Below are 26,573 nucleotides of genomic sequence, written 5' to 3' on the forward strand. Positions count from 1 at the left end.
GCGAGCAATAGACGCTTCGGAAGCCGGCAGGCCTATACTTGTGCTATCAGGAATGACGAAAAGAGAATCCGTCTTCCAGAAAACGGCCGTTCTAGCCAGGTTGATCCTCACTGCCCTGACAAGGTCCAGCTTGTTCAACGATCGCTCCAGAGGATGAGTCGTAGCTGGACAAAAGGAAGGTAGAACAATGTCCTCGTTGAGGTGGAAGGTGGAAACCACCTTAGGGAGAAAGGAAGGCGGAGGCCTGAGGACCACCTAGTCCTGGTGGATAACTAAGAAAGGGCCGCCAACTTGGAAACGCTGCGGATCGAAGTGATAGCCACAAGGAAGCCACCTTCCAAGATAGAACCGACAGGGAAACCTCCCTGAGAGGCTCAAAGGGGGAACCCCTCAGAACGTCCAGCACAAGATTTAAATCCCATGAATCCACAGGGGCCCTGTACGGAGGGACAGCGTGGGCTACTCCTTGAAGGAAGGTCTTAATCTGTGGCCGAGAAGAGCACGTCTTCTGAAAAAGGATGGAGAGCACAGAAATCTGCCCCTTCAGGGAACTAAGAGCGAGGCCCGAATCCAGCAATGCCTGAAGGAAGGCCAAAATGGAAGGCAGGGAAAAGGACATAGGTGAAACGCGGTTGGACTCGCACCAACGGAAGTAAGCCTTCCAGGTACGATAGTAGATCCTGGAAGATGAAGGCTTCCTAGCCTGGATCATAGTATGAATCACCCGATCGGAAAGGCCGGACGCTCTTAGAACTGCGGTCTCAACAGCCACGCCGTCAAACTGAGCCACCGAGAATTTGGGTGGCAGATCGGACCCTGGGACAGCAGATTGGGTCTGTCTGGAAGGCGCCAGGGGGCGTCCGCGAGAAGATTGACAATCTCTGCAAACTAAGATCTCCTGGGCCAATTAGGGGCGATCGGAATGACTGGCACCCCTTCCACCTTGATCTTTTTCAACAGCTTGGGAAGCAAGGGAAGGGGTGGAAACAGGTAGGCGAGCACGAACTGCGACCAAGGAATGGCCAGAGCGTCGACGCCCACTGCAAGAGGGTCATGAGAGCTGGAGACAAACCGAGGAACCTTCCTGTTCATTCGGGACGCCGTGAGGTCCACGTCCGGAGTCCCCCATTGAAGACAAATCTGACGGAAGACCTCCTGATGCAAGGACCATTCCCCTGCCGCGAGACCCTCGCGGCTGAGGAAGTCGGCGGCCCAATTGTCCACGCCGGGGATATGCACCGCAGATATCACCGGAACCATTGCCTCTGCCCAGAGGAGGATCTTGGATACCTCGGCCAAGGCCAAAGAGCTTCGAGTTCCCCACCTGATGGTTGACATATGCCACCGCCGTGGCATTGTCCGTCTGGATTTGGATAGGTAGACCCCTGAGAATCCTGTCCCAGTGACGAAGAGAGAAAGATGGCCCGAATCTCGAGGACGTTGATCAGCAGAGAGGACTCCTGCGCCGACCAACGTCCCTGTCAGGACAGGAAACCCAACTGAAGCGAGAGAGGTACCGCCCTTTTATTTTCAGTAGGGTTTCCTGTCCTGACTGGGCGGATCCCCTCTCAGGTGTGCCGTCATGGGGGAAGGGGAAAAAAAAGGATTAACCTGATCGCTAAATGGTGGTCGTCGCGACATTGAATTAAAATGCTATACCGTGCGATCAAAAGATCGTATCTGCACCAAAATAGTATCATTAGAAACGCCATCTCGGCACGCAAAAAATAAGCCCTCATCCGACCCGAGATCACGAAAAATGGAGACTCTATGGGTATCTGAAAATGGCACAATTTTTTTTTTTAAACAAACATTTGGAATTTTGTTTTCATCACTTAGATGAAAAAGAACCTAGACATGTTTGGTATCTATGAACTCGTAATGACCTGGAGAATCATAATTGCAGGTCAGTTTTAGCATTTAGTGATCCTAATAAAAAAGCAGAACAAAATACAACTGTGGAATTGCCCTTTTTTTTGTTTTCCCCATTTGCCACGACAGAATATGTTAAAACCAATGATGTCCTTCAAAAGTACAATTCGTCCCGCAAAAAACAAGCCCTCACATGGCCATATTGATGGAAAAATAAAAAAGTTATGGCTATGCGAAGGGTAGCAAAAAAAACGCAAAACCAAAATACCTCTGGTCATGAAGCGGTTAAAAGACCCCAAAGACCGGAATGTGGACTCCTTAGCCAAGTCCACCTTTGGAGCTACATAATCTTCTCTAGCTTGGGCAAAGCACCTACACAAAGGCATCATCTCCAGCCCCCCATTCCCCTCCCCCCCCCCCCCCAATTGGAGCAGGCAGACCTTACCAACCAGATTGTCCATGCTGGTCAGCACCTTAGTCAGCACTCTTAGTTCTGCTACGCCAGATGACCTGGCCTCCACAGTCACCAGACCTGAACCCAATCGAGATGGTTAGGGGTGAGCTGGACCGCAGAGTGAAGGCAAAAGGGCCAACAAGTGCTAAGCATCTCTGGGAACTTCTTCAAGATTGTTGGAAGACCATTTCTGGTGATTACCTCTTGAAGCTCATCAAGAGAATGCCAAGAGTGTGCAAAGCAGTCATCAAAGCAAAAGGTGGCTACTTTGAAGAACCTAGAATATAAGACATAACAAAAACGTGTGAAACTGAAATTAAGTACAGTGGGGCAAAAAAGTATTTAGTCAGTCAGCAATAGTGCAAGTTCCACCACTTAAAAAGATGAGAGGCGTCTGTAATTTACATCATAGGTAGACCTCAACTATGGGAGAGAAACTGAGAAAAAAAAAAATCCAGAAAATCACATTGTCTGTTTTTTTAACATTTTATTTGCATATTATGGTAAAAAATAAGTATTTGGTCAGAAACAAAATTTCATCTCAATACTTTGTAATATATCCTTTGTTGACAATGACAGAGGTCAAACGTTTTCTGTAAGTCTTCACAAGGTTGCCACACACTGTTGTTGGTATGTTGGCCCATTCCTCCATGCAGATCTCCTCTAGAGCAGTGATGTTTTTGGCTTTTCGCTTGGCAACACGGACTTTCAACTCCCTCCAAAGGTTTTCTATAGGGTTGAGATCTGGAGACTGGCTAGGCCACTCCAGGACCTTGAAATGCTTCTTACGAAGCCACTCCTTCGTTGCCCTGGCGGTGTGCTTTGGATCATTGTCATGTTGAAAGACCGAGCCACGTTTCATCTTCAATGCCCTTGCTGATGGAAGGAGGTTTGCACTCAAAATCTCACGATACATGGCCCCATTCATTCTTTCATGTACCCGGATCAGTCGTCCTGGCCCCTTTGCAGAGAAACAGCCCCAAAGCATGATGTTTCCACCACCATGCTTTACAGTAGGTATGGTGTTTGATGGATGCAACTCAGTATTCTTTTTCCTCCAAACACGACAAATTGTGTTTCTACCAAACAGTTCCAGTTTGGTTTCATCAGACCATAGGACATTCTCCCAAAACTCCTCTGGATCATCCAAATGCTCTCTAGCAAACTTCAGACGGGCCCGGACATGTACTGGCTTAAGCAGTGGGACACGTCTGGCACTGCAGGATCTGAGTCCATGGTGGCGTAGTGTGTTACTTATGGTAGGCCTTGTTACATTGGTCCCAGCTCTCTGCAGTTCATTCAATAGGTCCCCCCGCGTGGTTCTGGGATTTTTGCTCACCGTTCTTGTGATCATTCTGACCCCACGGAGTGGGATTTTGCGTGGAGCCCCAGATCGAGGGAGATTATCAGTAGTCTTGTATGTCTTCCATTTTCTAATTATTGCTCCCACTGTTGATTTCTTCACTCCAAGCTGGTTGGCTATTGCAGATTCAGTCTTCCCAGCCTGGTGCAGGGCTACAATTTTGTTTCTGGTGTCCTTTGACAGCTCTTTGGTCTTCACCATAGTGGAGTTTGGAGTCAGACTGTTTGAGGGTGTGCACAGGTGTCATTTTATACTGATAACAAGTTTAAACAGGTGCCATTACTACAGGTAATGAGTGGAGGAAAGAGGAGATTGTTAAAGAAGAAGTTACAGGTCTGTGAGAGCCAGAAATCTTGATTGTTTGTTTCTGACCAAATACTTATTTTCCACCATAATATGCAAAAAAAATGATAAAAAAACAGACAATGTGATTTTCTGGATTTTTTTTTCTCAGTTTGTCTCCCATAGTTGAGGTCTACCTATGATGTAAATTACAGACGCCTCTCATCTTTTTAAGTGGTGGAACTTGCACTATTGCTGACTGACTAAATACTTTTTTGCCCCACTGTATATCATTCCACATGTGTTAATTCATAGTTTTGATGCCTTCACTGTGAATGAACAATTTTCATAGCCATGAAGATACAGAAAAATCTTTAAATGAGGTGTGTCCAAACTTTTGGTCTGTACTGTATATACACACACATATATACATATGTCTGCGTTTTGAATCTGAGTATTGAAATGTGTTTATGTGTAGAATATATTCTAGGGAACCTGCCACATGATGGACTATGACTGTTGTAGAGGCCAAACCAATAGGCTGAAATTAATTCTGCTTCATAGTAACATCATTATTTTATATTAATTGTACCACTCAATATTGAAAAGAATTAGGTATGCTGACATCCCCCTATATACAATAAGAGAATGCCCCCTATATGCTGTATGAGCCCCCACATAGCTCCTAAATGCAGCATAAAAAAAAAACAACACATACTCACTTATCTTTTTTCCAGCTTGTGTAAGATCTTTAACTCTCAGACTTCTAGAACTAATGCAGACATAAAATAGGCTTGTGTACATGAAGCCTGACTGATTTGGAGCATGATTAGTGACAAACCTTTACATGCGGCCATTTCATCAGATCACCGGTACTGAAGGAATTTCCATAAGGCCGGGGTCACACTTGCGAGTGCAATGCGAGAAACTCGCACGAGTCTCTCGCATCAATACCCGGCACTGCGGACCAGAGTGTGCGGCTGCATAGAAATACATGTAGACGCAAACTCCGGTCCCGAGTGTCGCCAGCAGTACCAGGACTTGATGCGAGTTTCTCGCATTGAACTCGCAAGTGTGACCCCGGCCTAATTTTGAGGAGGACGGTCGGACTCCAGGCCAGTCACTGGGCAATCATGAGCAAAGCAAAAAAGGTAGAAGGTAATCCACATCCAAAAATCATAACGTCACATTTGTTAGAATTGTAGGGCTCACGACACCAAGAGTCAGGATTAGGAGCTTTACAGGGTTTAAAATGCGTAGGCCCGGAGTGTACTGTACTTCTAATGTTTTTATCTCATACCCATTATTATTTTATATATTTTTTTAATAAATATTTCTAACAAGATGATAAGTTTTAATTATTAAAGTCATGTATTCTGGCTTATCCTCTACCATGTAGGTATTTCCTGGACCTTTTGTTATTCACAAATAAATGTTTGGTTCCTATCTGGCAGACAGAAGCACGAAGACATGGAGTAAATAAACACACATCATTTATTTATGAAAATGTGGATCACACCTAATAGCCAAATATCAGAACACATTTCATGGCCTTTATTTTTTATTTTTTTTAAATTCCAGGCCAACTTTATATCTAACCTTCAGTATTCTGGACCAATTCATAGCATGTTCTGGCTATCAAAGTAGGAGTACAAGTTAGAAGTTCCCCTTTAAACCCTGATGGATACAATAAAAAGTAAACACCACAAACAGTATAATTACACTATTACCTGCTGAAAAAGCATTTTACTGTAAAAATTATATTTTTTTTCTGAGCAAAGTAAGCCTTAACCTGTAATTGGAAGTAAATGAAAGGAGGTAAAATATGTACATACAAATTACATAAAAATATACCTGGAATTTAAAATAACAAACAAAAAAACTGTTAGGCATGAAAAATACGTTCCATCATAAGATCTGTTTTCCTCTGAACAGGATCCTAGAATTGGCATATTACCAGTAGGGCCTGAAATAACCATGACTTTCAACCTGGGACTTAATGTACCAACATCCTAGGCCAACGACTGGCTCAGACGGTCACAGATTGGCCAAGCCTAAAAGCTAATGTGATCTTTCTTAATGACTGTTTTCTATAGAAACCTTGCTGTTATATTCTGCGTACATAAAAGACAAGATTCATCAAATGTTCACTCATTTAATATACAGCGGCATGTTGTATCTCATCTGTTTAATAGTGTGTGAAAACTAGGTAAAAAAAGGAGTCATCTGTGGCCTCTTGTAAAATTTAGAAAATTTTGGTATAAAAGAAAAAAAAAAAAATCATCTAAAATGTGTGTACAGGTAACAAAACGGATCTACACCGCTTTATGGCAGTACAAATCTTTTAAAGTCTTTAACTCTTCAATTAATGTTTTGTTTTGATTTTCAAGAACGGCCACTCTGTTTTCCAGGCATTTGACATATTCCTTTTTCTTTCTCCGACATTCTCTGGCAGCTTCCCTATAAGAGTGGGGAAAAAAATAAATAAAATCCACAACACAAAAAAACAAATACGTGCACACATTTTTTTTTATTCAATCCCAGTCTTACCCCGAGGCCTTCGTTCAAATGTTCAGTATATGGTCAGTATTTTACATCAGTATTTGTAAGCCAAAACCAGGAGTGGGTGATAAATACAGAAGTGGTGCATATGTTTCTATTATACTTTTCCTCTAATTGTTCCACTCCTGGTTTTGGCTTTCAAATAATGATGTAAAATACTGACCAAATACTGATAGTGTGAACGTGACCTGAATCTGAGGTTCAGCGAAACTCCCCATCATATAGTTTCTATGCGCAGGTTCCAGTGTGGCCATTAACTAAATCCTTATTAAACTTGCTAATATTCTTCACATGCTATAGAAAAATCTGTGTAGATTTTTGAGCATGCACATTTTTCTCATGGACTCTATATGGAAAGTCGTGGATTAACCCCATTGAATGCAAAAGGGCTACTTATTAACATCAAGGGCAAAAATCGGAGTTACAGTCTCTGCAGTAAAATCAACAACAGACTGAACTACACGTCCTATTTGCTTTAGGACACTTTCACACAAAAGTTTTTCTGAGCCTGCATTATGAATGCAGAACCGGAGCCAACAGTGGATCTCCGATGCATGTAGTTTGGTTCACTAGACATGCCAATGGACTGGGACCTCACTAGACATGCCAATGGACTGGGACCTCACTAGATGTGCCATTGGACTGGGACCTCACTAGACGTGCCAATGGACTGGGACCTCACTAGACGTGCCAATGGACTGGGACCTCACTAGACGTGCCAATGGACTGGGACCTCACTAGACGTGCCAATGGACTGGGACCTCACTAGACGTGCCATTGGACTGGGACCTCACTAGACGTGCCAATGGACTGGGACCTCACTAGACGTGCCAATGGACTGGGACCTCACTAGACATGCCAATGGACTGGGACCTCACTAGACGTGCCAATGGACTGGGACCTCACTAGACGTGCCAATGGACTGGGACCTCACTAGACGTGCCAATGGACTGGGACCTCACTAGACGTGCCAATGGACTGGGACCTCACTAGACGTGCCAATGGACTGGGACCTCACTAGACGTGCCAATGGACTGGGACCTCACTAGACGTGCCATTGGACTGGGACCTCACTAGACGTGCCAATGGACTGGGACCTCACTAGACGTGCCAATGGACTGGGACCTCACTAGACATGCCAATGGACTGGGACCTCACTAGACATGCCAATGGACTGGGACCTCAATAGACGTGCCAATGGACTGGGACCTCAATAGACGTGCCAATGGACTGGGACCTCAATAGACGTGCCAATGGACTGGGACCTCACTAGACATGCCATTGGACTGGGACTTGATCTGTAATACAGCCATAGAAATGTGACCATATCAATGTTATCTAAAACTCCAAAAGGTAAAGATGTAATATGAACATGCCACGAGAGCAGCTTAATTTTTCATATTCCTACAGGATACACCTCTACAACTACCCACATGGGATGCATCTGATGCTTTCTGCCAAAATAATGATATATATATATATTTTTTTTTTTTTTACAAATCTCACCTTTTAAAACAATTGTACTAAAATATGGCCGAATTTGTCTTGAAAAATGGTCATCATGAAAGACACTAATGACTAACAACATGGTATCAAGGAGGTCAAAAATCATCGTACCAATTGCACAAATGTAAAAAGGATTCTTACATTGTAGCACAATTATTGTGGAGTAATTCATCTTACCATCTTCCTTTCCCATGTGGATATACATGTCTTGGTGTACAATTACATTTGCCACCATAAGATCCCATTGTAAAAAACCTGATCTGTTATAGGCTTTATAACCAGATATTGTTGTAAGAATCAGTCACAAGGGAACACTCTTGGTCTGAATAATGCAGTCCTACAGACATGTGTAGAGTGTACGGCCATTGAGAATGGGTGTCCTCGTTACTCGCAGCATTATCATGCCTCTTCTTACCTGTTTTTCATTAATCTTATTTCACGCTTCATTTGTGGGTCGTCTGTCTTTGTTGGGGGACAAGTCAGCGTAACGGGTGAGGTCATAACCACAGTCTGTGGGAGCGAGGTGGTGGTTGATGTGGTACGGATCTGATAAGTCTGCATGTCTCCTGAGGCAGCTGAAACACACACACAATAAGCACACAGGCCATGTAGACGATGCAATCAGAATTCAGGATAGCTAAGGAAATCGCAAAGTACTTACTCTGTACAACCACTTGGTTGCCGGGAACAAGAATCTGCTGGCCATCCGATGTCTGTGCATACTGTAGTATAGTTGTGCCTGACTGGTTGCTACTAGCATTGGCCATTGCTAGAGTCTGTAATCCTTGTATCCCATCTGTCCCAGCAGCGAGCTGGAGGGTCCCATTAGGACCAATGGTTACTAAAGGGAACATGCATACGTAAATCACACTGCATACGTTTCTGAATTGAACGATTAGTCAATAGCACACAGATACAATATTACAAATAATACTACATCTTACATTGACGGTTTTGGGACTGAAGTACCATTTTGTAACTCACCATATTGTCCAGTGCTGGTCTGATAAATGGTGGTGGTTGTAGGTGAAGCAGATACTCCAGCACCTTCTTCATTTCGCTTTCCAGTGTCTTCAGAAGAGAGATCTTTCAAGATTTGCCTTGAGAAAAAAAACAACAAATCAGCAACCATAGAAAAATAACAAGACGAAGGACTTGTGTTTATAATGAAAGCTACAAAACTGTGCTTGATATGCCCCCTACAGACCCCACTGACTTATTAGAACTTATAAAGGTCCAGCAAAATGTCCACTCTTCTCATGGGAAACACTGTTCTGCATGTAAATGTGAACAGAGCCTTTACGAGCACCAAAAAAGTGATGTGTGTAAAAGGGGTTTTCCAGGGAATGTTGTTTATAAATGACAACATTGTGGGGGAAAAAAGAACTTTGCCATTCGCACGTATTCAATCTTCAGTAGTCTTTTCTCACTTTATGCCCCCTCAGGAGGAAACATCACAAAAGCACGTGACCTCCCGCTGCAGGGGGCTCTTCACTATGGCGCAGCAGTGTCCTGGCACCACCGCACACCGTAGCGTTAGGACAGCGCAGCAATATGGGGGGTTGAGAAGCCAACACCAGTAGTAAGCGTTTTCTTTGCATACATCCAATATGAAAAGCAGCATTAATACATTTCTGAATGTATGGCACGTAGGAGTTTTGAAATCTTGCAGTTATTAAGGTGCTGTATTGATGTGTCAGGGGTCGGCTTGGGACTCCAGATCGAGGCAAATTTAAATTTGGATGCAAGTTTCACAAAACACAGAGCAAGTGTAAATGAATGGGTCATACCCAGCACTGCGCCTTCTGAAGCACTGGAGATCTGAATGGTGCAGGACTGCAGGGCCCAGTTCGTATTTTTATCAACTTTTAGGTATAGCCAGATAACACATGCTTGCAGAGTTCACCATTTCTGTGAGGACAAGCTATTGATACAGTTGTGAGGCCCATACACGTTTTGATTTTTGCCTCCGTTACTGTGCCAGTTTTAAGTCACAATAATCAGAATGGTGGTGGAATACTGCAACAATCCCGAGAATGAAGGGACTACAGAGCTGATTTAGTTAGATAGTGGTTCCCAGTTCCAGAAGATATGTCATTAATGTCAGAGATGCGTGTCCCCCAAATTTCACTTACCTATAGGAAGGTCGACGAGCTAAAATACCACGCGCCTTTCTGGGGGAATCAATGCTGTCAGATGTGTCCTGAGAATCTTCACTATCAGAGAGCGATGATGCCTTTAAAAAAATAAATACTTTAACTTAGTTCTGTAGTGACAAGTAGACACTGAGTAACAAGGTACAGTCGGAGAGAGCCTGGTCAGCAGCTCTGTAAAGTACTCCATATGTAGGGATACCTGCGATGCAGCAACTTGAGGAGAGTGGATGACCGAGGACTGAGCAGTCTGGATAACGCCTTGTACCTGGACGTGCTGCTCCCCCGGCAGTACCACAGTCAGAGGTGTAGTTGTACCTCGTAGTGCCATCTAAGAAAGAAATTAGGACGTATTAGATAGATAAGTGCTCATCTGATAGCAACACAGAGCACACACAAAACAAAATGACATTTGCTCTTTGTGCTGAATCCCTCATGGTGACAAAACAAAGAAAGCAAAAATGTGATCATATGGAAATCATGGCGGTCATCCCATCACCTCCAATGTGGTCAGTGCAGAACAGATATCCACATAAGTGTCAAAGATCTCACTCCCAGACAACAACGCCGACCTGTTTTTTCGAGTGACTTTTCAGAACAAGCTGTCCTGTGTGTACGTGAGAAATAATAATATTTCTGGCCATTATTTGACTTGTATCCTGCATTTTCAACTGTTTTCCTCTGCAGGCTCCATCTGTAATGATCTAGTGAGTGAAGACTACTGTATTTAGGGGACTATAAGGCTCCTTTCGCACATCAGTTTTTTGCCGTCAGTCGCAATCCGGCGAATTTTGAAAAAAACGGATCTGGCAAAAGTTGCCACCAGATCAGTTTTTTTCTCATAGACTTGTATTAGCGACGGATTGCCTCACGTTTCATTCGTTTTTCGACGGATTCGTCAAAAAATTTTTTTCCGGCAGCCGGAGAAAACAGACATAGTAATGTTTTTAGCGTCCGTCGTTTGCTAGAATGGAACCCTATGGTGCCGGATCCGTCAAATGACGGAATCCGGCGACGGATTCTGCGTTTTTTTAACGGAGCATGCTCAGATTTTTTTTTTTAGGATCCAATTAGCTGGATTAGCTAATCGGATCCATTGAAAAAACGGATCCGTTGCATCAGTTTTTCACAATCTACGACGGATCCGTTTTTTTCAACATTCGACGGATTGTGACTGATGGCAAAAAAGACTGATGTGTGAAAGCAGCCTAAGTCGCACTTTTTACCCAAAAAATTTTGAAGGAAAATGAGGGGTGCGTCTTAATAGTCTGAACGCAGGCTTACTGGGGGGTTGCTGCAGTGTTGTAGCAGCGTCCCTTCCTCAGGGAACCGGAGGCAGCAGTGTGGCGATGATGAAGCTCGGTGTCAGCGGCGAGCAGTGTGCAGTGCATCATTAGTTTCCCTGTGGCCATCTTCCTGAAGCCATGGGCCGCCGGAGTCGGCGTGTGCAAGGATGGAGATCTCGGCTGGGCCTCTCGCACTCCATTTTCCTAAGGCTGTGGGCTTTAGGAAAATGGCAACTGGAGGCTGCACTTGCACTGATTGAGATCTCGGCTGCCCTCTGATTCAGGAAAATGGCCACCAAAAAACCAATGATGCACTCGGCTCTGCGCAGCGTGGACATTGGGCTGCAGGTTCACCACAGTTTTGCTGCCAGCATCCTGAGGAAGGGACCTGCTCCATACAACGCACCCTGCTCTGCCTCACCGCCGGCATCGCACCGCTGGGATACCCTGGGAGTGCAGCATTGCCCCACTTCTGCCGCCACCAGCTTCCTGAGGAAGGGACCATGCCTCCTGTGACCCCGCTCTACCACCGCCAGCCCTCAGGTAAGATACACCCCCCCCCCCATCCCATCCCCATCTTTAAAAAAAAAAATCTTTTTTTTTTTGTTCAATTTTGCATTTTGGGGTGCGTTCTATTTGTCCGGAGCATCTTATAGTCCGAAAAATACAGTAACTGCTATGATGTCTCTCATGCACAAGACACACAGAGATGGAGTCCCACTACAACACACATACAGAATTAGCAGCAGCGAGGACACTATAAAGCTGTACTGAGCTGTGTAGCTGTGAATCTGTCTATGGGATTGGATAAAACATCTACTAGTAGCAGCACAGCTTTGTGAGAGTCTATTCCTATTTGGGCTCATTCATATGACCATATTTTCAGTCCTAGTGCCTTCCATAAAAAAAAAACAAAAAAGAAACAAACTGCAGTCAGACCAATGTTATTCAATGAGGCAGTGCAGAGGAGCGATTTTTTTTTTCACAAACCAAATCTGTGTGTGAAATAAATCAAACCATGCACTAGTTTCTTCATTAAATTGGGTGAGATTCACTCATGCAAATCTAAAAAATAATAAATTAAATTAATTGGATGACATACAGAGACACCGCATAGCATCTGACTTTTACGGATACATTGCAGTTCAGTAACATAGGAAACTAAACCAGTGTTTCCCAAACTCCAGCCCTCACGGACCCCACGGGTCATGTTTTCAGGATTTCCTTAGTATTGCGCAAGTAGTGGAAGTATCATCAAGGCATCAGGAATTGTCTCACCTGTGCAACACTATGGAAATCCTGAAAACATGACCCGTGGGGTCCGTGAGGGCTGGAGTTTGGGAAACACTGCTCTAAACCGTCTTGTAAATGATTAATAGCTGCTGCTCTAAGGGTACCGTCACACTATACGATTTACCTACGATCACGACCAGCGATATGACCTGGCCGTGATCGTAGGTAAATCGTAGTGTGGTCGCTGGGGAGCTGTCACACAGACAGCTCTCCAGCGACCAACGATGCCGAGGTCCCTGGGTAACCAGGGTAAACATCGGGTAACTAAGCGCAGGACCGCGCTTAGTTACCCGATGTTTACCCTGGTTACAAGCGTTAAACTAAAAAAAAAAAAAAACAGCACATACTTACATTCTGGTGTCCGTCAGGTCCCTTGCAGTCTGCTTCCCGCACTCAATGACTGCCGGCCGTAAAGTGAAAGTGAAAGCACAGCCGCTGTGCTCTGCTTTCACTTTACGGCCGGCAGTCACAGTGCGGGAAGCAGACGGCAAGGGACCTGACGGACACCAGAATGTAAGTATGTGCTGTTTGTTTTTTTTTAGTTTAACGCTTGTAACCAGGGTAAACATCGGGTAACTAAGCGCGGTCCTGCGCTTAGTTACCCGATGTTTACCCTGGTTACAAGCGAACGCATCGCTGGATCGCATCGCTAGATCGCTAGATCGGTGTCACACACACCGATCTAGCGATGACAGCGGGAGATCCAGCGATGAAAGAAAGTTCCATACGATCTGCTACGACGTACGATTCTCAGCAGGATCCCTGATCGCTGCTGCGTGTCAGACACAGCGATATCGTAACGATATCGCTGGAACGTCACGAATCGTACCGTCGTAGCGATCGAAATGTTATAGTGTGACGGTACCCTAAGAGAAAAAAAAAAGATTGCATATGGACTGCACAGGGATCAATGGAGAAAACGAAAAAAAGACCCACCTTTCTGAATAGAACTCTAATTGAGTTTTTATACACTCCTGTGAACCTACCCTTTCACTGTGCCCAACACTCCTGATGATCCCCAACAGATTTCAAAAGGCAGCTGTAATCTGATCCCTCAGTGGGCTGGCATTCTGTCTTGTTTTGATTTAAGGTACCGTCACACTTAGCGACGCTGCAGCGATACCGACAACGATCCGGATCGCTGCAGCGTCGCTGTTTGGTCGCTGGAGAGCTGTCACACAGACCGCTCTCCAGCGACCAACGATGCCGGTAACCAGGGTAAACATCGGGTAACTAAGCGCAGGGCCGCGCTTAGTAACCCGATGTTTACCCTGGTTACCATCCTAAAAGTAAAAAAAAAACAAACAGTACATACTTACCTACAGCCGTCTGTCCTCCAGCGCTGTGCTCTGCACTCCTCCTGTACTGTCTGTGTGAGCACAGCGGCCGGAAAGCAGAGCGGTGACGTCACCGCTCTGCTTTCCGGCTGACCGACGCTCACAGCCAGTACAGGAGGAGTGCAGAGCACAGCGCTGGAGGACAGACGGCTGTAGGTAAGTATGTACTGTTTGTTTTTTTTAACTTTTAGGATGGTAACCAGGGTAAACATCGGGTTACTAAGCGCGGCCCTGCGCTTAGTTACCCGATGTTTACCCTGGTTACCAGTGAAGACATCGCTGAATCGGTGTCACACACGCCGATTCAGCGATGTCTACGGGGAGATCCAGCGACCAAATAAAGTTCTGGACTTTCTTCCCCGACCAGCGACAGCACAGCAGGGGCCTGATCGCTGCTGCCTGTCACACTGGACGATATCGCTAGCGAGGACGCTGCAACGTCACGGATCGCTAGCGATATCGTCTAGTGTGACGGTACCTTAAGGTGGAGTTAAACAGTTTTTCAATAGAATTATGAGTTTAGGAGGCGGGAGTGAAAAGAAGTGGCACATAAGTGGAGAAAGAAGCATCTTTCTCTTATAAGATATATTACAAAGGTTTCATACATATATGTACTTGTTCTAAATAATATAGTCACACTTTGTGGAGAGGACAGAGACCATTTAAGTAATGATGCAAGAAGCGATGGTCTTACTTGTTGAGCAAGATGTGATGCCTGGAAAGCTGAAGCGGGGAAAGAAATAGTCTGTACAGTGTCTGTACTGTCTGTTTTCTTAGTAACCTCTTCCATAATAAGCTGTGCAAAAAGAGGAAAGTAAACACACCAGTCAGTGAAAAAGGTACCCACATCACATTTACCATTATATTACATGTAAAAGTAGCTAAGTACAACTACTGGCTGATGCCAATCCATATTTCCGCCCCCCGTTGGGTTATTCATGCCCCAGTCACCACCTTTATAAGAAAACAGTGCCACTCCACTAAGAGCAGTGCCGTCAGCTCACACGTCCCTTTTAGTAACTAACACCATAATATATTATTGGAGCAGATTATTGACAACTATGTATTGTGTTCCTCTTATTCCTCCATGAAATGTGTTAATAAAATGACACAAGGGTGTTAGCAATTGGGGCGGTGTCTCTACACGGTCTGAGGATGTCCAATCAGTGATAACAGTGCTGACATTTATTTAGAGACGCACTCACTTGGGAATGGGAATGCTCAGTAATCTACTTATTCACAATTACCGTACTTCGAGGAATAACCGAGGAATGATACAACATAAAGTTGGGGTTTGTTCACATCACTTTTTTTTTGCACCATTTTTTTCAGTAAAGGAAAAGAAAATTTTTAATGTACCAGCAATCCTCATGCACACACTGCTTATCTTATCTATGTAGATTTGATACAGTCTGATTGATAGAAAGCATCCACCATGGTAGAACAGGCTTTCTGTAATCCATAGAAGGTACACAAAACCACACTTCTCTTTCCTCCATCCCACTTCACTTCCCTACCCGATCTATTACAATAAAGGGCTTCACGCTTCCCCCGTATCGGAAGTCCACTACCTCGGAGTAACCCTTGATTTTGTCTTGTATTGCAAACCACATATCCAAGCAGTGTCGCCTTCAACACGAAGATTTACAAAATCCGTCCTTTCCTCAACCCTGAAATACTAAACTGCTAGTGCTTGCCCTTCTCATTTTCTGCCTCAACTACTGCAATAGCCTCCTCTGTGGCCTCCCTGCTAACACACTCAAACCTTTCACAACCATTCCTAAAGGGGTATTCCAGGAAAATTATCCTAATGCTCGTATCTTCATAAACTATTGGGATAACATGAATAGCATTATATTGCATCCTCACATTAGGTGTAATTGTGTCACACTGCGGCAGCTCCTTGGTGCTCCCCCTCCCTTATGGGAGGTTAGGTCACATCAGGAGGCGTGGCCTGATCCTGGCGGCTAGCAGCAGTGAGCGCCCAGATACCATCTGATTACATTCAGTCTGATATCAGGGGGCATGGCCTGATCCTGGCGGCTAGCAGCAGTGAGCGCCCAGATACCATCTGATTACATTCAGTCTGATATCAGGGGGCATGGCCTGATCCTGGCGGCTAGCAGCAGTGAGCGCCCAGATACCATCTGATTACATTCAGTCTGATATCAGGGGGCATGGCCTGATCCTGGCAGCTAGCAGCAGTGAGCGCCCAGATACCATCTGATTACATTCAGTCTGATATCAGGGGGCATGGCCTGATCCTGGCGGCTAGCAACAGTGAGCGCCCAGATACCATCTGCTTACATTCAGTCTGATATCAGGGGGCATGGCCTGATCCTGGCAGCTAGCAACAGTGAACCCCCAGATACCATCTGCTTATATTCAGTCTGATATCAGGGGGCGTGGCCTGATCCTGGCAGCTAGCAGCAGTGAACCCCCAGATACCATCTGCTTACATTCAGTCTGATATCAGGGGGCATGGCCTGATCCTGGCAGCTAGCAACAGTGAACCCCCAGATACCATCTGCTTATATTCAGTCTGATATCAGGGGGCATGGCCTGATCCTGGCGGCTAGCAGTAGTGAACCCCCAGATACCATCTGCTTATATTCAGTCTGATATCAGGGGGCGTGGCCTGATCCTGGCAGCTAGCAGCAGTGAACCCCCAGATACCATCTGATTACATTCAGTCTGATATCAGGGGGCATGGCCTGATCCTGGCAGCTAGCAGCAGTGAGCGCCCAGATACCATCTGATTACATTCAGTCTGATATCAGGGGGCGTGGCCTGATCCTGGCGGCTAGCAGCAGTGAGCGCCCAGATACCATCTGCTTACATTCAGTCTGATATCAGGGGGCGTGGCCTGATCCTGGCGGCTAGCAGCAGTGAACCCCCAGATACCATCTGCTTACATTCAGTCTGATATCAGGGGGCATGGCCTGATCCTGGCGGCTAGCAGCAGTGAGCGCCCAGATACCATCTGCTTACATTCAGTCTGATATCAGGGGGCGTGGCCTGATCCTGGCAGCTAGCAGCAGTGAACCCCCAGATACCATCTGCTTACATTCAGTCTGATATCAGGGGGCATGGCCTGATCCTGGCAGCTAGCAGCAGTGAACCCCCAGATACCATCTGCTTACATTCAGTCTGATATCAGGGGGCATGGCCTGATCCTGGCGGCTAGCAGCAGTGAGCGCCCAGATACCATCTGCTTACATTCAGTCTGATATCAGGGGGCGTGGCCTGATCCTGGCGGCTAGCAGCAGTGAGCGCCCAGATACCATCTGCTTACATTCAGTCTGATATCAGGGGGCGTGGCCTGATCCTGGCGGCTAGCAGCAGTGAACCCCCAGATACCATCTGCTTACATTCAGTCGGATATCAGGGGGCATGGCCTGATCCTGGCAGCTAGCAACAGTGAGCGCCCAGATACCATCTGCTTATATTCAGTCTGATATCAGGGGGCATGGCCTGATCCTGGCGGCTAGCAGTAGTGAACCCCCAGATACCATCTGCTTATATTCAGCCTGATATCAGGGGGCATGGCCCGATCCTGGCGGCTAGCAGCAGTGAGCGCCCAGATACCATCTGCTTATATTCAGTCTGATATCAGGGGGCATGGCCTGATCCTGGCGGCTAGCAGTAGTGAGCGCCCAGATACCATCTGCTTATATTCAGCCTGATATCAGGGGGCATGGCCTGATCCTGGCGGCTAGCAGTAGTGAACCCCCAGATACCATCTGCTTATATTCAGCCTGATATCAGGGGGCATGGCCCAATCCTGGCGGCTAGCAGCAGTGAGCGCCCAGATACCATCTGCTTATATTCAGTCTGATATCAGGGGGCGTGGCCTGATCCTGGCGGCTAGCAGTAGTGAACCCCCAGATACCATCTGATTACATTCAGTCTGATATCAGGGGGCATGGCCTGATCCTGGCGGCTAGCAGCAGTGAGCGCCCAGATACCATCTGATTACATTCAGTCTGATATCAGGGGGCATGGCCTGATCCTGGCGGCTAGCAGCAGTGAGCGCCCAGATACCATCTGATTACATTCAGTCTGATATCAGGGGGCGTGGCCTGATCCTGGCAGCTAGCAGCAGTGAGCGCCCAGATACCATCTGATTACATTCAGTCTGATATCAGGGGGCATGGCCTGATCCTGGCGGCTAGCAACAGTGAGCGCCCAGATACCATCTGCTTACATTCAGTCTGATATCAGGGGGCGTGGCCTGATCCTGGCAGCTAGCAGCAGTGAACCCCCAGATACCATCTGCTTACATTCAGTCTGATATCAGGGGGCATGGCCTGATCCTGGCGGCTAGCAGCAGTGAGCGCCCAGATACCATCTGCTTACATTCAGTCTGATATCAGGGGGCGTGGCCTGATCCTGGCGGCTAGCAGCAGTGAGCGCCCAGATACCATCTGCTTACATTCAGTCGGATATCAGGGGGCATGGCCTGATCCTGGCAGCTAGCAACAGTGAGCGCCCAGATACCATCTGCTTATATTCAGTCTGATATCAGGGGGCATGGCCTGATCCTGGCGGCTAGCAGTAGTGAACCCACAGATACCATCTGCTTATATTCAGTCTGATATCAGGGGGCATGGCCTGATCCTGGCGGCTAGCAGCAGTGAGCACCCAGATACCATCTGCTTATATTCAGTCTGATATCAGGGGGCATGGCCTGATCCTGGCAGCTAGCAGTAGTGAACCCCCAGATACCATCTGCTTATATTCAGTCTGATATCAGAGGGCATGGCCTGATCCTGGCGGCTAGCAGCAGTGAGCGCCCAGATACCATCTGCTTATATTCAGTCTGATATCAGAGGGCATGGCCTGATCCTGGCGGCTAGTAGCAGTGAGCGCCCAGATACCATCTGCTTATATTCAGTCTGATATCAGGGGGCATGGCCTGATCCTGGCGGCTAGCAGCAGTGAGCGCCCAGATACCATCTGATTACATTCAGTCTGATATCAGGGGGCATGGCCTGATCCTGGCAGCTAGTAGCAGTGAGCGCCCAGATACCATCTGCTTATATTCAGTCTGATATCAGGGTGCATGGCCTGATCCTGGCGGCTAGCAGCAGTGAGCGCCCAGATACCATCTGCTTATATTCAGTCTGATATCAGGGGGCGTGGCCTGATTCTGGCGGCTAGCAGCAGTGAGCGCCCAGATACCATCTGCTTATATTCAGTCTGATATCAGAGGGCATGGCCTGATCCTGGCGGCTAGCAGCAGTGAGCGCCCAGATACCATCTGCTTATATTCAGTCTGATATCAGGGTGCATGGCCTGATCCTGGCGGCTAGCAGCAGTGAGCGCCCAGATACTATCTGCTTATATTCAGTCTGATATCAGGGGGCGTGGCCTGATTCTGGCGGCTAGCAGCAGTGAGCGCCCAGATACCATCTGCTTATATTCAGTCTGATATCAGAGGGCATGGCCTGATCCTGGCGGCTAGCAGCAGTGAACCCCCAGATACCATCTGATTATATTCAGTCTGATATCAGGGGGCGTGGCCTGATCCTGGCGGCTAGCAGCAGTGAGCGCCCAGATACCATCTGCTTATATTCAGTCTGATATCAGGGGGCGTGGCCTGATCCTGGCGGCTAGCAGCAGTGAGCGCCCAGATACCATCTGCTTATATTCAGTCTGATATCAGGGGGCGTGGCCTGATCCTGGCGGCTAGCAGCAGTGAGCGCCCAGATACCATCTGCTTATATTCAGTCTGATATCAGGGTGCATGGCCTGATCCTGGCGGCTAGCAGCAGTGAGCGCCCAGATACCATCTGCTTATATTCAGTCTGATATCAGGGGGCGTGGCCTGATCCTGGCGGCTAGCAGCAGTGAACCCCCAGATACCATCTGCTTATATTCAGTCTGATATCAGGGGGCATGGCCTGATCCTGGCGGCTAGCAGCAGTGAGCGCCCAGATACCATCTGCTTATATTCAGTCTGATATCAGAGGGCATGGCCTGATCCTGGCGGCTAGCAGCAGTGAGCGCCCAGATACCATCTGCTTATATTCAGTCTGATATCAGGGTGCATGGCCTGATCCTGGCGGCTAGCAGCAGTGAGCGCCCAGATACCATCTGCTTATATTCAGTCTGATATCAGGGGGCGTGGCCTGATCCTGGCGGCTAGCAGCAGTGAGCGCCCAGATACCATCTGCTTATATTCAGTCTGATATCAGGGGGCGTGGCCTGATTCTGGCGGCTAGCAGCAGTGAGCGCCCAGATACCATCTGCTTATATTCAGTCTGATATCAGAGGGCATGGCCTGATCCTGGCGGCTAGCAGCAGTGAGCGCCCAGATACCATCTGCTTATATTCAGTCTGATATCAGAGGGCATGGCCTGATTCTGGCGGCTAGCAGCAGTGAGCGCCCAGATACCATCTGCTTATATTTAGCCTGATATCAGGGGGCGTGGCCTGATCCTGGCGGCTAGCAGCAGTGAGCGCCCAGATACCATCTGCTTATATTCAGTCTGATATCAGGGGGCGTGGCCTGATCCTGGCGGCTAGCAGCAGTGAGCGCCCAGATACCATCTGCTTATATTCAGTCTGATATCAGGGGGCGTGGCCTGATCCTGGCAGCTAGCAGCAGTGAGCGCCCAGATACTATCTGCTTATATTCAGTCTGATATCAGGGGGCGTGGCCTGATCCTGGCGGCTAGCAGCAGTGAGCGCCCAGATACTATCTGCTTATATCCAGTCTATCAGGAGGGGTGTGGTGGGGGAGTGGCTTGCTAGTTGCTGATAGCCCCCTGATGATCTCCTTCTATTTAGTCTGATATCAGGGGGCATGGCCTCCTTCTGGCTGCAAGTTCCCAGATGATGCCTGCTTGTATTCAGTCCTAGACCAGGGGGCATGGCCTTCTCTAAGATCTAGGACTGCAGGAAAGGACATATCATGTGGCTGGCTGCTGCATGCAGGAAGCAGGCCACACCCCACCACTCCACCTGATACACTGACTACAAGGAGATGGTATCGGGGCAGGCTGCTGCTAGCACTAAGGAGCAGGCCACGCCCCCGATGTGTGACGTGACGTCCCATAAGGGTGGGGGAGCACCAAGGAGCAGCTCCTGCATGACAGAACTGCAGCTACTGTGAGGATGGAAAACAGCACTATTCAGATTATCCTAATTGTTTATAACAGTATGAGCATTAGAATATAAAGTATATATTTTTTTTTAATCCACCCGCTGTATGCCTTTAACTCTGCTCCCCAATTAATCCACCTCTCTCCTCGCTACGCCTCGGCTTCTCTCCTCTACAAATCCCTGCATTGGTTTCCAATTCCCAACAAATCAAGTTCAAACTACTAACATTAAGTTAGAAAGCCACCCATAATCTGTCTCCTCCATATATCTCTGAACTCGTCTCCCAATAACTACCCACATGTCCTTTCTGGTCCTCCCAAGATCGCTTTCTCCCCTTCAAACTCGTACATTCCTCTACCAATCACCTCCAAGACTTCTGCTGAATATTCCCCATCTATTGGAGAATTTTGTGCTTCAACACGTCCGATTCACATTTGGTATTTTCAGATGGAACTTGAACCCATCTCCATTTAAACCTACAGCCTGCAATGACGCTGCTACCACCTCACCATCACCAGGATCTGCTGCAACCTCCCACCTACTGTCTCCTTCCACATTATCCTTTATACTGTAAGCCCACAAGGCCATGGCCCTCTTCCTTCTGTGCCAGCCGGTCACTTCATTTGTTCACGGTATTTTAGATTTGTATGTAAACCCCTTTTTAGTTGTACAGCACCATGGAATCAATGGTTCTCTAAAAATAAATAATACATGCTTGATAGGTTAAAGCTGCACTATAGTTATGGTGCCAAACTCGAACAGTAATAAACACTGATGTCACACTGACATGTACAATTACTAAAGTCCATAACTAATAAACTGCAAGCTTGAGATCTATAGAAAATCTGAAGCCTTATGACATTGGAACCTGCATAAAGTTGCCCAAACCGCAAAAGGTCTTTGAATAGTTCCTTGAAGCAGACATCTGCAGTGAATCTGCAGCAGCCGACAATCTGAGCGTGTTTATCATCAACAAGATGCTTTTTTTAATCCTCCTTGAAACACTGCCTATTTTATTTGGCAGATCATATCAGCGTGACTTCCCCAACATACTAAGGGAGGATTACTATACTCAAGTGAAAAGCATGTGGATTTCTCCCGAATTACTGATTTTTGGGAGGATAATAGATACTATAGATGGTGGGATGTTCAAAATCTTTCCGATTTTACATTGTGGAACATTTTTTCTGACATTGTTCCACAATTTGTAGCTGTAGTTGTTTCCAGACCATATTTGCTTCTGAGAGACTCTGCCTCTCTAAGGTTCCCATTGCGTTAAATGGGAACGCGCTAACGGACAGCGTTGCACGGCAAAATTAACGCCGTGCAACGCGTCCGTTAGCGCGCCCATTCACGGCAATGGGAACGAGCAGCACTAGCGCGTGCCATGTTCGGCACGCGCTAGCGACGCGCCGGTGTTTCCTGGCGCGCCGCGGATGCTGCTTGCAGCCTCCGAGGCGCGCCCGCGGTCCGTTCCCCGCTCTCGCAGATCGGGGATCTGCGAGAGCGGGGACGTTACCGCGACCCCGGGACGCGGCCACATTAAAAACATTGCGTTAGCGCAACCCGCTAGCGCTAAACGGGTTGCACTAACGCAATGTGACCCTAACATGCTTTTTCTGTGCAGTCATGTAACTTAGTTGAAATTGACCCATCACTAGTACAGCTTACTTTTCCAGCTTTTTGTTAACTCTCCCAACTTTTTTTTTTGCTATGTTGCTGCCATTAATCATTTTTATTTATTAATCATTCTTTCTTTCCAAATGACATGGAAAATGTCTGTGTTTTAAGTTCTGTTGTGAATAAAATATGGCTAAGAGTTTCCTTAGTCATTGTATTCTTTACATTTGACGCAGTGTTCAAACTTTTTTTTAAGAATTGGGGTTGCACATTATAATCGTATATTCCTTATAGCTCTGCCAAATCTCTATCTGGAAAATGTCTTCAATTACAAGGATCTATTTAAATATAAAAAAAACAAACAAAAAAAAACAAAAACAAAACACATTACACAGGAACTACATGTTATGCAATGCTCCAGCATGTGCTCATAGGGGAGCTGGACCAGAAGTGCATTTCCTCATGTAGTGAAACTTAGCCTGAACTCCGCGTTTATCTATTGCAACATTTGATATGTAAAATGTCAGTTCCAGAAGTAGGAAATGAAGATGGAGAAATGACTGTAGGGCAGTAAGTCGGCTCCTGCTGAGAAAATAACACTGGAAAAAAGATATTTTCGAAAGTTTTGTTTTCTTGAAAATTTGAAGCGATTACAATAAACCCAATCGAGCTAAGCAGAAATATAATTTCGGATAATCTGTATAACACAGAAGTTAGTTATAAGAAACATGGAGATTAAGTTTTACCGATTATGAAGCATTTACCGTAAATGTTACACGGAGCATAAGTTCAACTGAACCAAAAGTGTTTTGCTAACGATTTCCGTTTGTCCAGCGAATCCCGTATTAGTGTCCAGCAATAGTCAGCTAGCGTTGATGGATTCCAGTAGCCTTGATAACGCTTTTCCATTGTGGCAATATCTTGGTGAAACCGTTCACCATATTTGTCACTGACTGCACCAAGATTTCCAGGGGAGAATTCCAAATGTGAAAGAAGAAAATTAATTTTCAATGACATGTTGCACTTCATTGCTTTGTAAGCTTCAAGAAGGTGGTCAACCAATTCGAAGTAGTTTGGTGCTTGATAGTTGCCAAGGAAATTCTCCGAAACATCCTTAAATGGTTTCCAAGAAAGTTTCTCAGGCCACTCCAGCAGCTCTTTGAAGTGCTTGTCATTCATGATGACGGATTTGTGGACCAACAAAAATGCCTTCCTTAAATCTTGGCATTGATTATTCTTGGGAACATTGGTTTCAAATGACAAAACCTTCAGCTTCCTTGTTCAATGTCACTAATTTTTTTTAATCAGCCTGAATTTTATATAAAGTGGAAGCCAAAATATCATATCCACAAGTGCTTTATCTGTGACATTTTTTTTCTGCACGGGAGCCAACTGGTTATGGATTGGCCACTTCCTTCTACTGTAATGTGACTGCTTAGCATGGCTGTCCCATTCACAAATGAAACAGCAGTATTTGGTATATTCAAGCTGCAATCCAAGCGGCAGTGCCACCACTTTTCAATCGCTACAGATGCTCCAGTTGTAGTTACTGTACTTGATGTGTTTCAACAACGTTTCCATGTTCTGATATGTTTCTTTCATGTGTGCAGCATAGCCAACAGGTATTAAAAGAAGAACATTACCATTGTGTAACAAGACCGCTTTGGGGCTTAACACTGAGTCACTAAAGGGATGCCACTGTTTCAGCTTATGCTCACAACTAGTGTTGAGCATTCCGATACCGCAAGTATCGGGTATCGGCCGATATTTGCGGTATCGGAATTCCGATACTGAATTCCGATACTTCCCGCGTATCGGATACCGGAATCGGAAGTTCCCAGAATTCAAATTGAACGCAGCAGCCAATGAGGAATGAATGAAAGTGTGGGCACATCCTGTTTAGCATGGTGGGCATGTAAGTACTGGCAAGGCTTGGATTGGCTGCTGAAATGATGTCACTCTGCACTATAAAAAAGCGCTGCCGCCATTTTGCGCTCACTCTGCTGTGATTTCAGTTAGGGACAGGACGCTGTGTTCTAACTGAGGGCCAGTTGAGCTAGCTAATTGCTTTATTTTCCTTTCCAAAGGCTAATTTAGCAAAACGCTGTGTGTTCTTCACTGTTCACCTTGCTCTTGCCTTGCAGCGCTGTTTTAACAGCGTTCTGCAAGGTCTCTGTGTGTGTGTGTGTGTGTGTGCAGCTCACTCTGTAGTCTGTGTGCAGCCATATACCCGGTTGTATTCAGCTCAGGGGGGGTTCACACTGCCTCACACAGTTGTTCTTTTTTGCTCTTAGTGCAGCCTGCTGCACATTTTTTCTCAAATTTCCTATTAGTGTTTTTCCACCAGTCTCCAGCTCTATTGTGGAAAAACACTACATAGGATAACCTAGAGGGGGGTTTTTGGGCCTTGCAGCGCCGTTTACGGCTGTCTGCACGGTCTCCGTGTGAGCCCAGCTCGCCCTGTAGTCTGTGTGCAGCCATAGCCGGTTGGATTCAGCTCAGGGTTCGTTACTGGCTCATACCTTGAGAAAAATTTTCCTTTTTTTCAAATAGTGCAGCCTGTTTAAAATTTGAAAAAAAAAATTCCTATTAGTGTCTTTCCACTCGTATCCAGCTAAATAGTGGAAAAACACTATATAGGATAACCTAGAGGAGGGTTTTTTGGCCTTGCAGCGCCGTTTACGGCTGTCTGCACGGTCTCCGTGTGAGCCCAGCTCGCCCTGTAGTCTGTGTGCAGCCATAGCCGGTTGGATTCAGCTCAGGGTTCGTTACTGGCTCATACCTTGAGAAAAATTTTCCTTTTTTTCAAATAGTGCAGCCTGTTTAAAATTTGAAAAAAAAAAAAATTCCTATTAGTGTCTTTCCACCAGTCTCCAGCTCAATTGTGGAAAAACACTACATAGGATAACCTAGAGGTTTTTTTGGGGGCCTTGCAGCGCCGTTTACGGCTGTCTGCACGGTCTCTGTGTGAGCGCAGCTCGCCCTGTAGTCTGTGTGCAGCCATAGCCGGTTGGATTCAGCTCAGGGTGCGTTACTGCCTCATACCTTGAAAAACAATTTCCTTTTTTTCAAATAGTGCAGCCAGTTTAAAATTTGAAAAAAAAAATTCCTATTAGTGTCTTTCCACTTGTATCCAGCTAAATAGTGGAAAAACACTATATAGGATAACCTAGAGGAGGGTTTCTTGGCCTTGCAGCGCCGTTTACGGCTGTCTGCACGGTCTCCGTGTGATTTAAACTAGCTCTGTAGCCCGATCTGCACCAAAAAAAAGGTTAAGTTCAGCAAACACAACTTACACTTGTGTAGGCCACATTTGAAAAATAATAAAGTTTAGTCCACAATTTACAACATTAGTGTTTCTTACACCTGTTAGGAGGAGCATTACAGGAATAAGCACACTAAGGCCTTAGTACTTTTCTGCTTATCTTTATCTGTCAACCAAGATGAAGAGGGCAGGGAGTAAGGGGCGTGGGCGCGGAGCAGGGAGAGGAGCAGGGAGAGGACGTGGTGATTCTGTGCCTGCTGCGGGCGCCGGTGACTCGTCGTCACTCAGTTTCAGCAGGGAACAGTCCTTCATGCGCAGCTTTGTCGGAGAGCGCCGTGCACCGCTGCTGCGTGAAGACCAAATTGAAGCCGTTGTCGGGTGGATGGCAGCTAACGCCTCGGCATCGACTTCAGTTAGTGCCACATCCTCTCAGGCACAGAGCACTGGAGAGCAGCCATCTGTCTCTTCAC

General features: G+C 46.3%; 1 protein-coding gene across 2 annotated transcripts in view; it reads right to left on the reverse strand.

Moving 5' to 3' along the window:
- Positions 1 to 5,447: 5,447 nt before the first annotated feature.
- The window catches only part of ATF1 (activating transcription factor 1), a 70,858-nt gene continuing 49,732 nt past the window's right edge, over positions 5,448 to 26,573 (reverse strand). Inside the window, exons 2-8 of one of the 2 annotated variants that reach the window (XM_069758650.1) lie at positions 14,803 to 14,904; positions 10,395 to 10,523; positions 10,175 to 10,275; positions 9,024 to 9,139; positions 8,701 to 8,880; positions 8,455 to 8,614; positions 5,448 to 6,431 (exon numbers count right to left, since the gene is read on the reverse strand). In XM_069758650.1, the coding sequence (XP_069614751.1) occupies positions 6,287 to 6,431; positions 8,455 to 8,614; positions 8,701 to 8,880; positions 9,024 to 9,139; positions 10,175 to 10,275; positions 10,395 to 10,523; positions 14,803 to 14,898 (927 nt within the window). In that variant the 5' untranslated portion in view covers positions 14,899 to 14,904 and the 3' untranslated portion in view covers positions 5,448 to 6,286. The remainder of the gene's footprint in view (positions 6,432 to 8,454; positions 8,615 to 8,700; positions 8,881 to 9,023; positions 9,140 to 10,174; positions 10,276 to 10,394; positions 10,524 to 14,802; positions 14,905 to 26,573) is intronic. The other variant, XM_069758651.1, reaches the window with a different exon arrangement.

The sequence above is a fragment of the Ranitomeya imitator genome, chromosome 3, assembly GCF_032444005.1.
Source record: "Ranitomeya imitator isolate aRanImi1 chromosome 3, aRanImi1.pri, whole genome shotgun sequence".
NCBI lineage: Eukaryota > Metazoa > Chordata > Amphibia > Anura > Dendrobatidae > Ranitomeya > Ranitomeya imitator.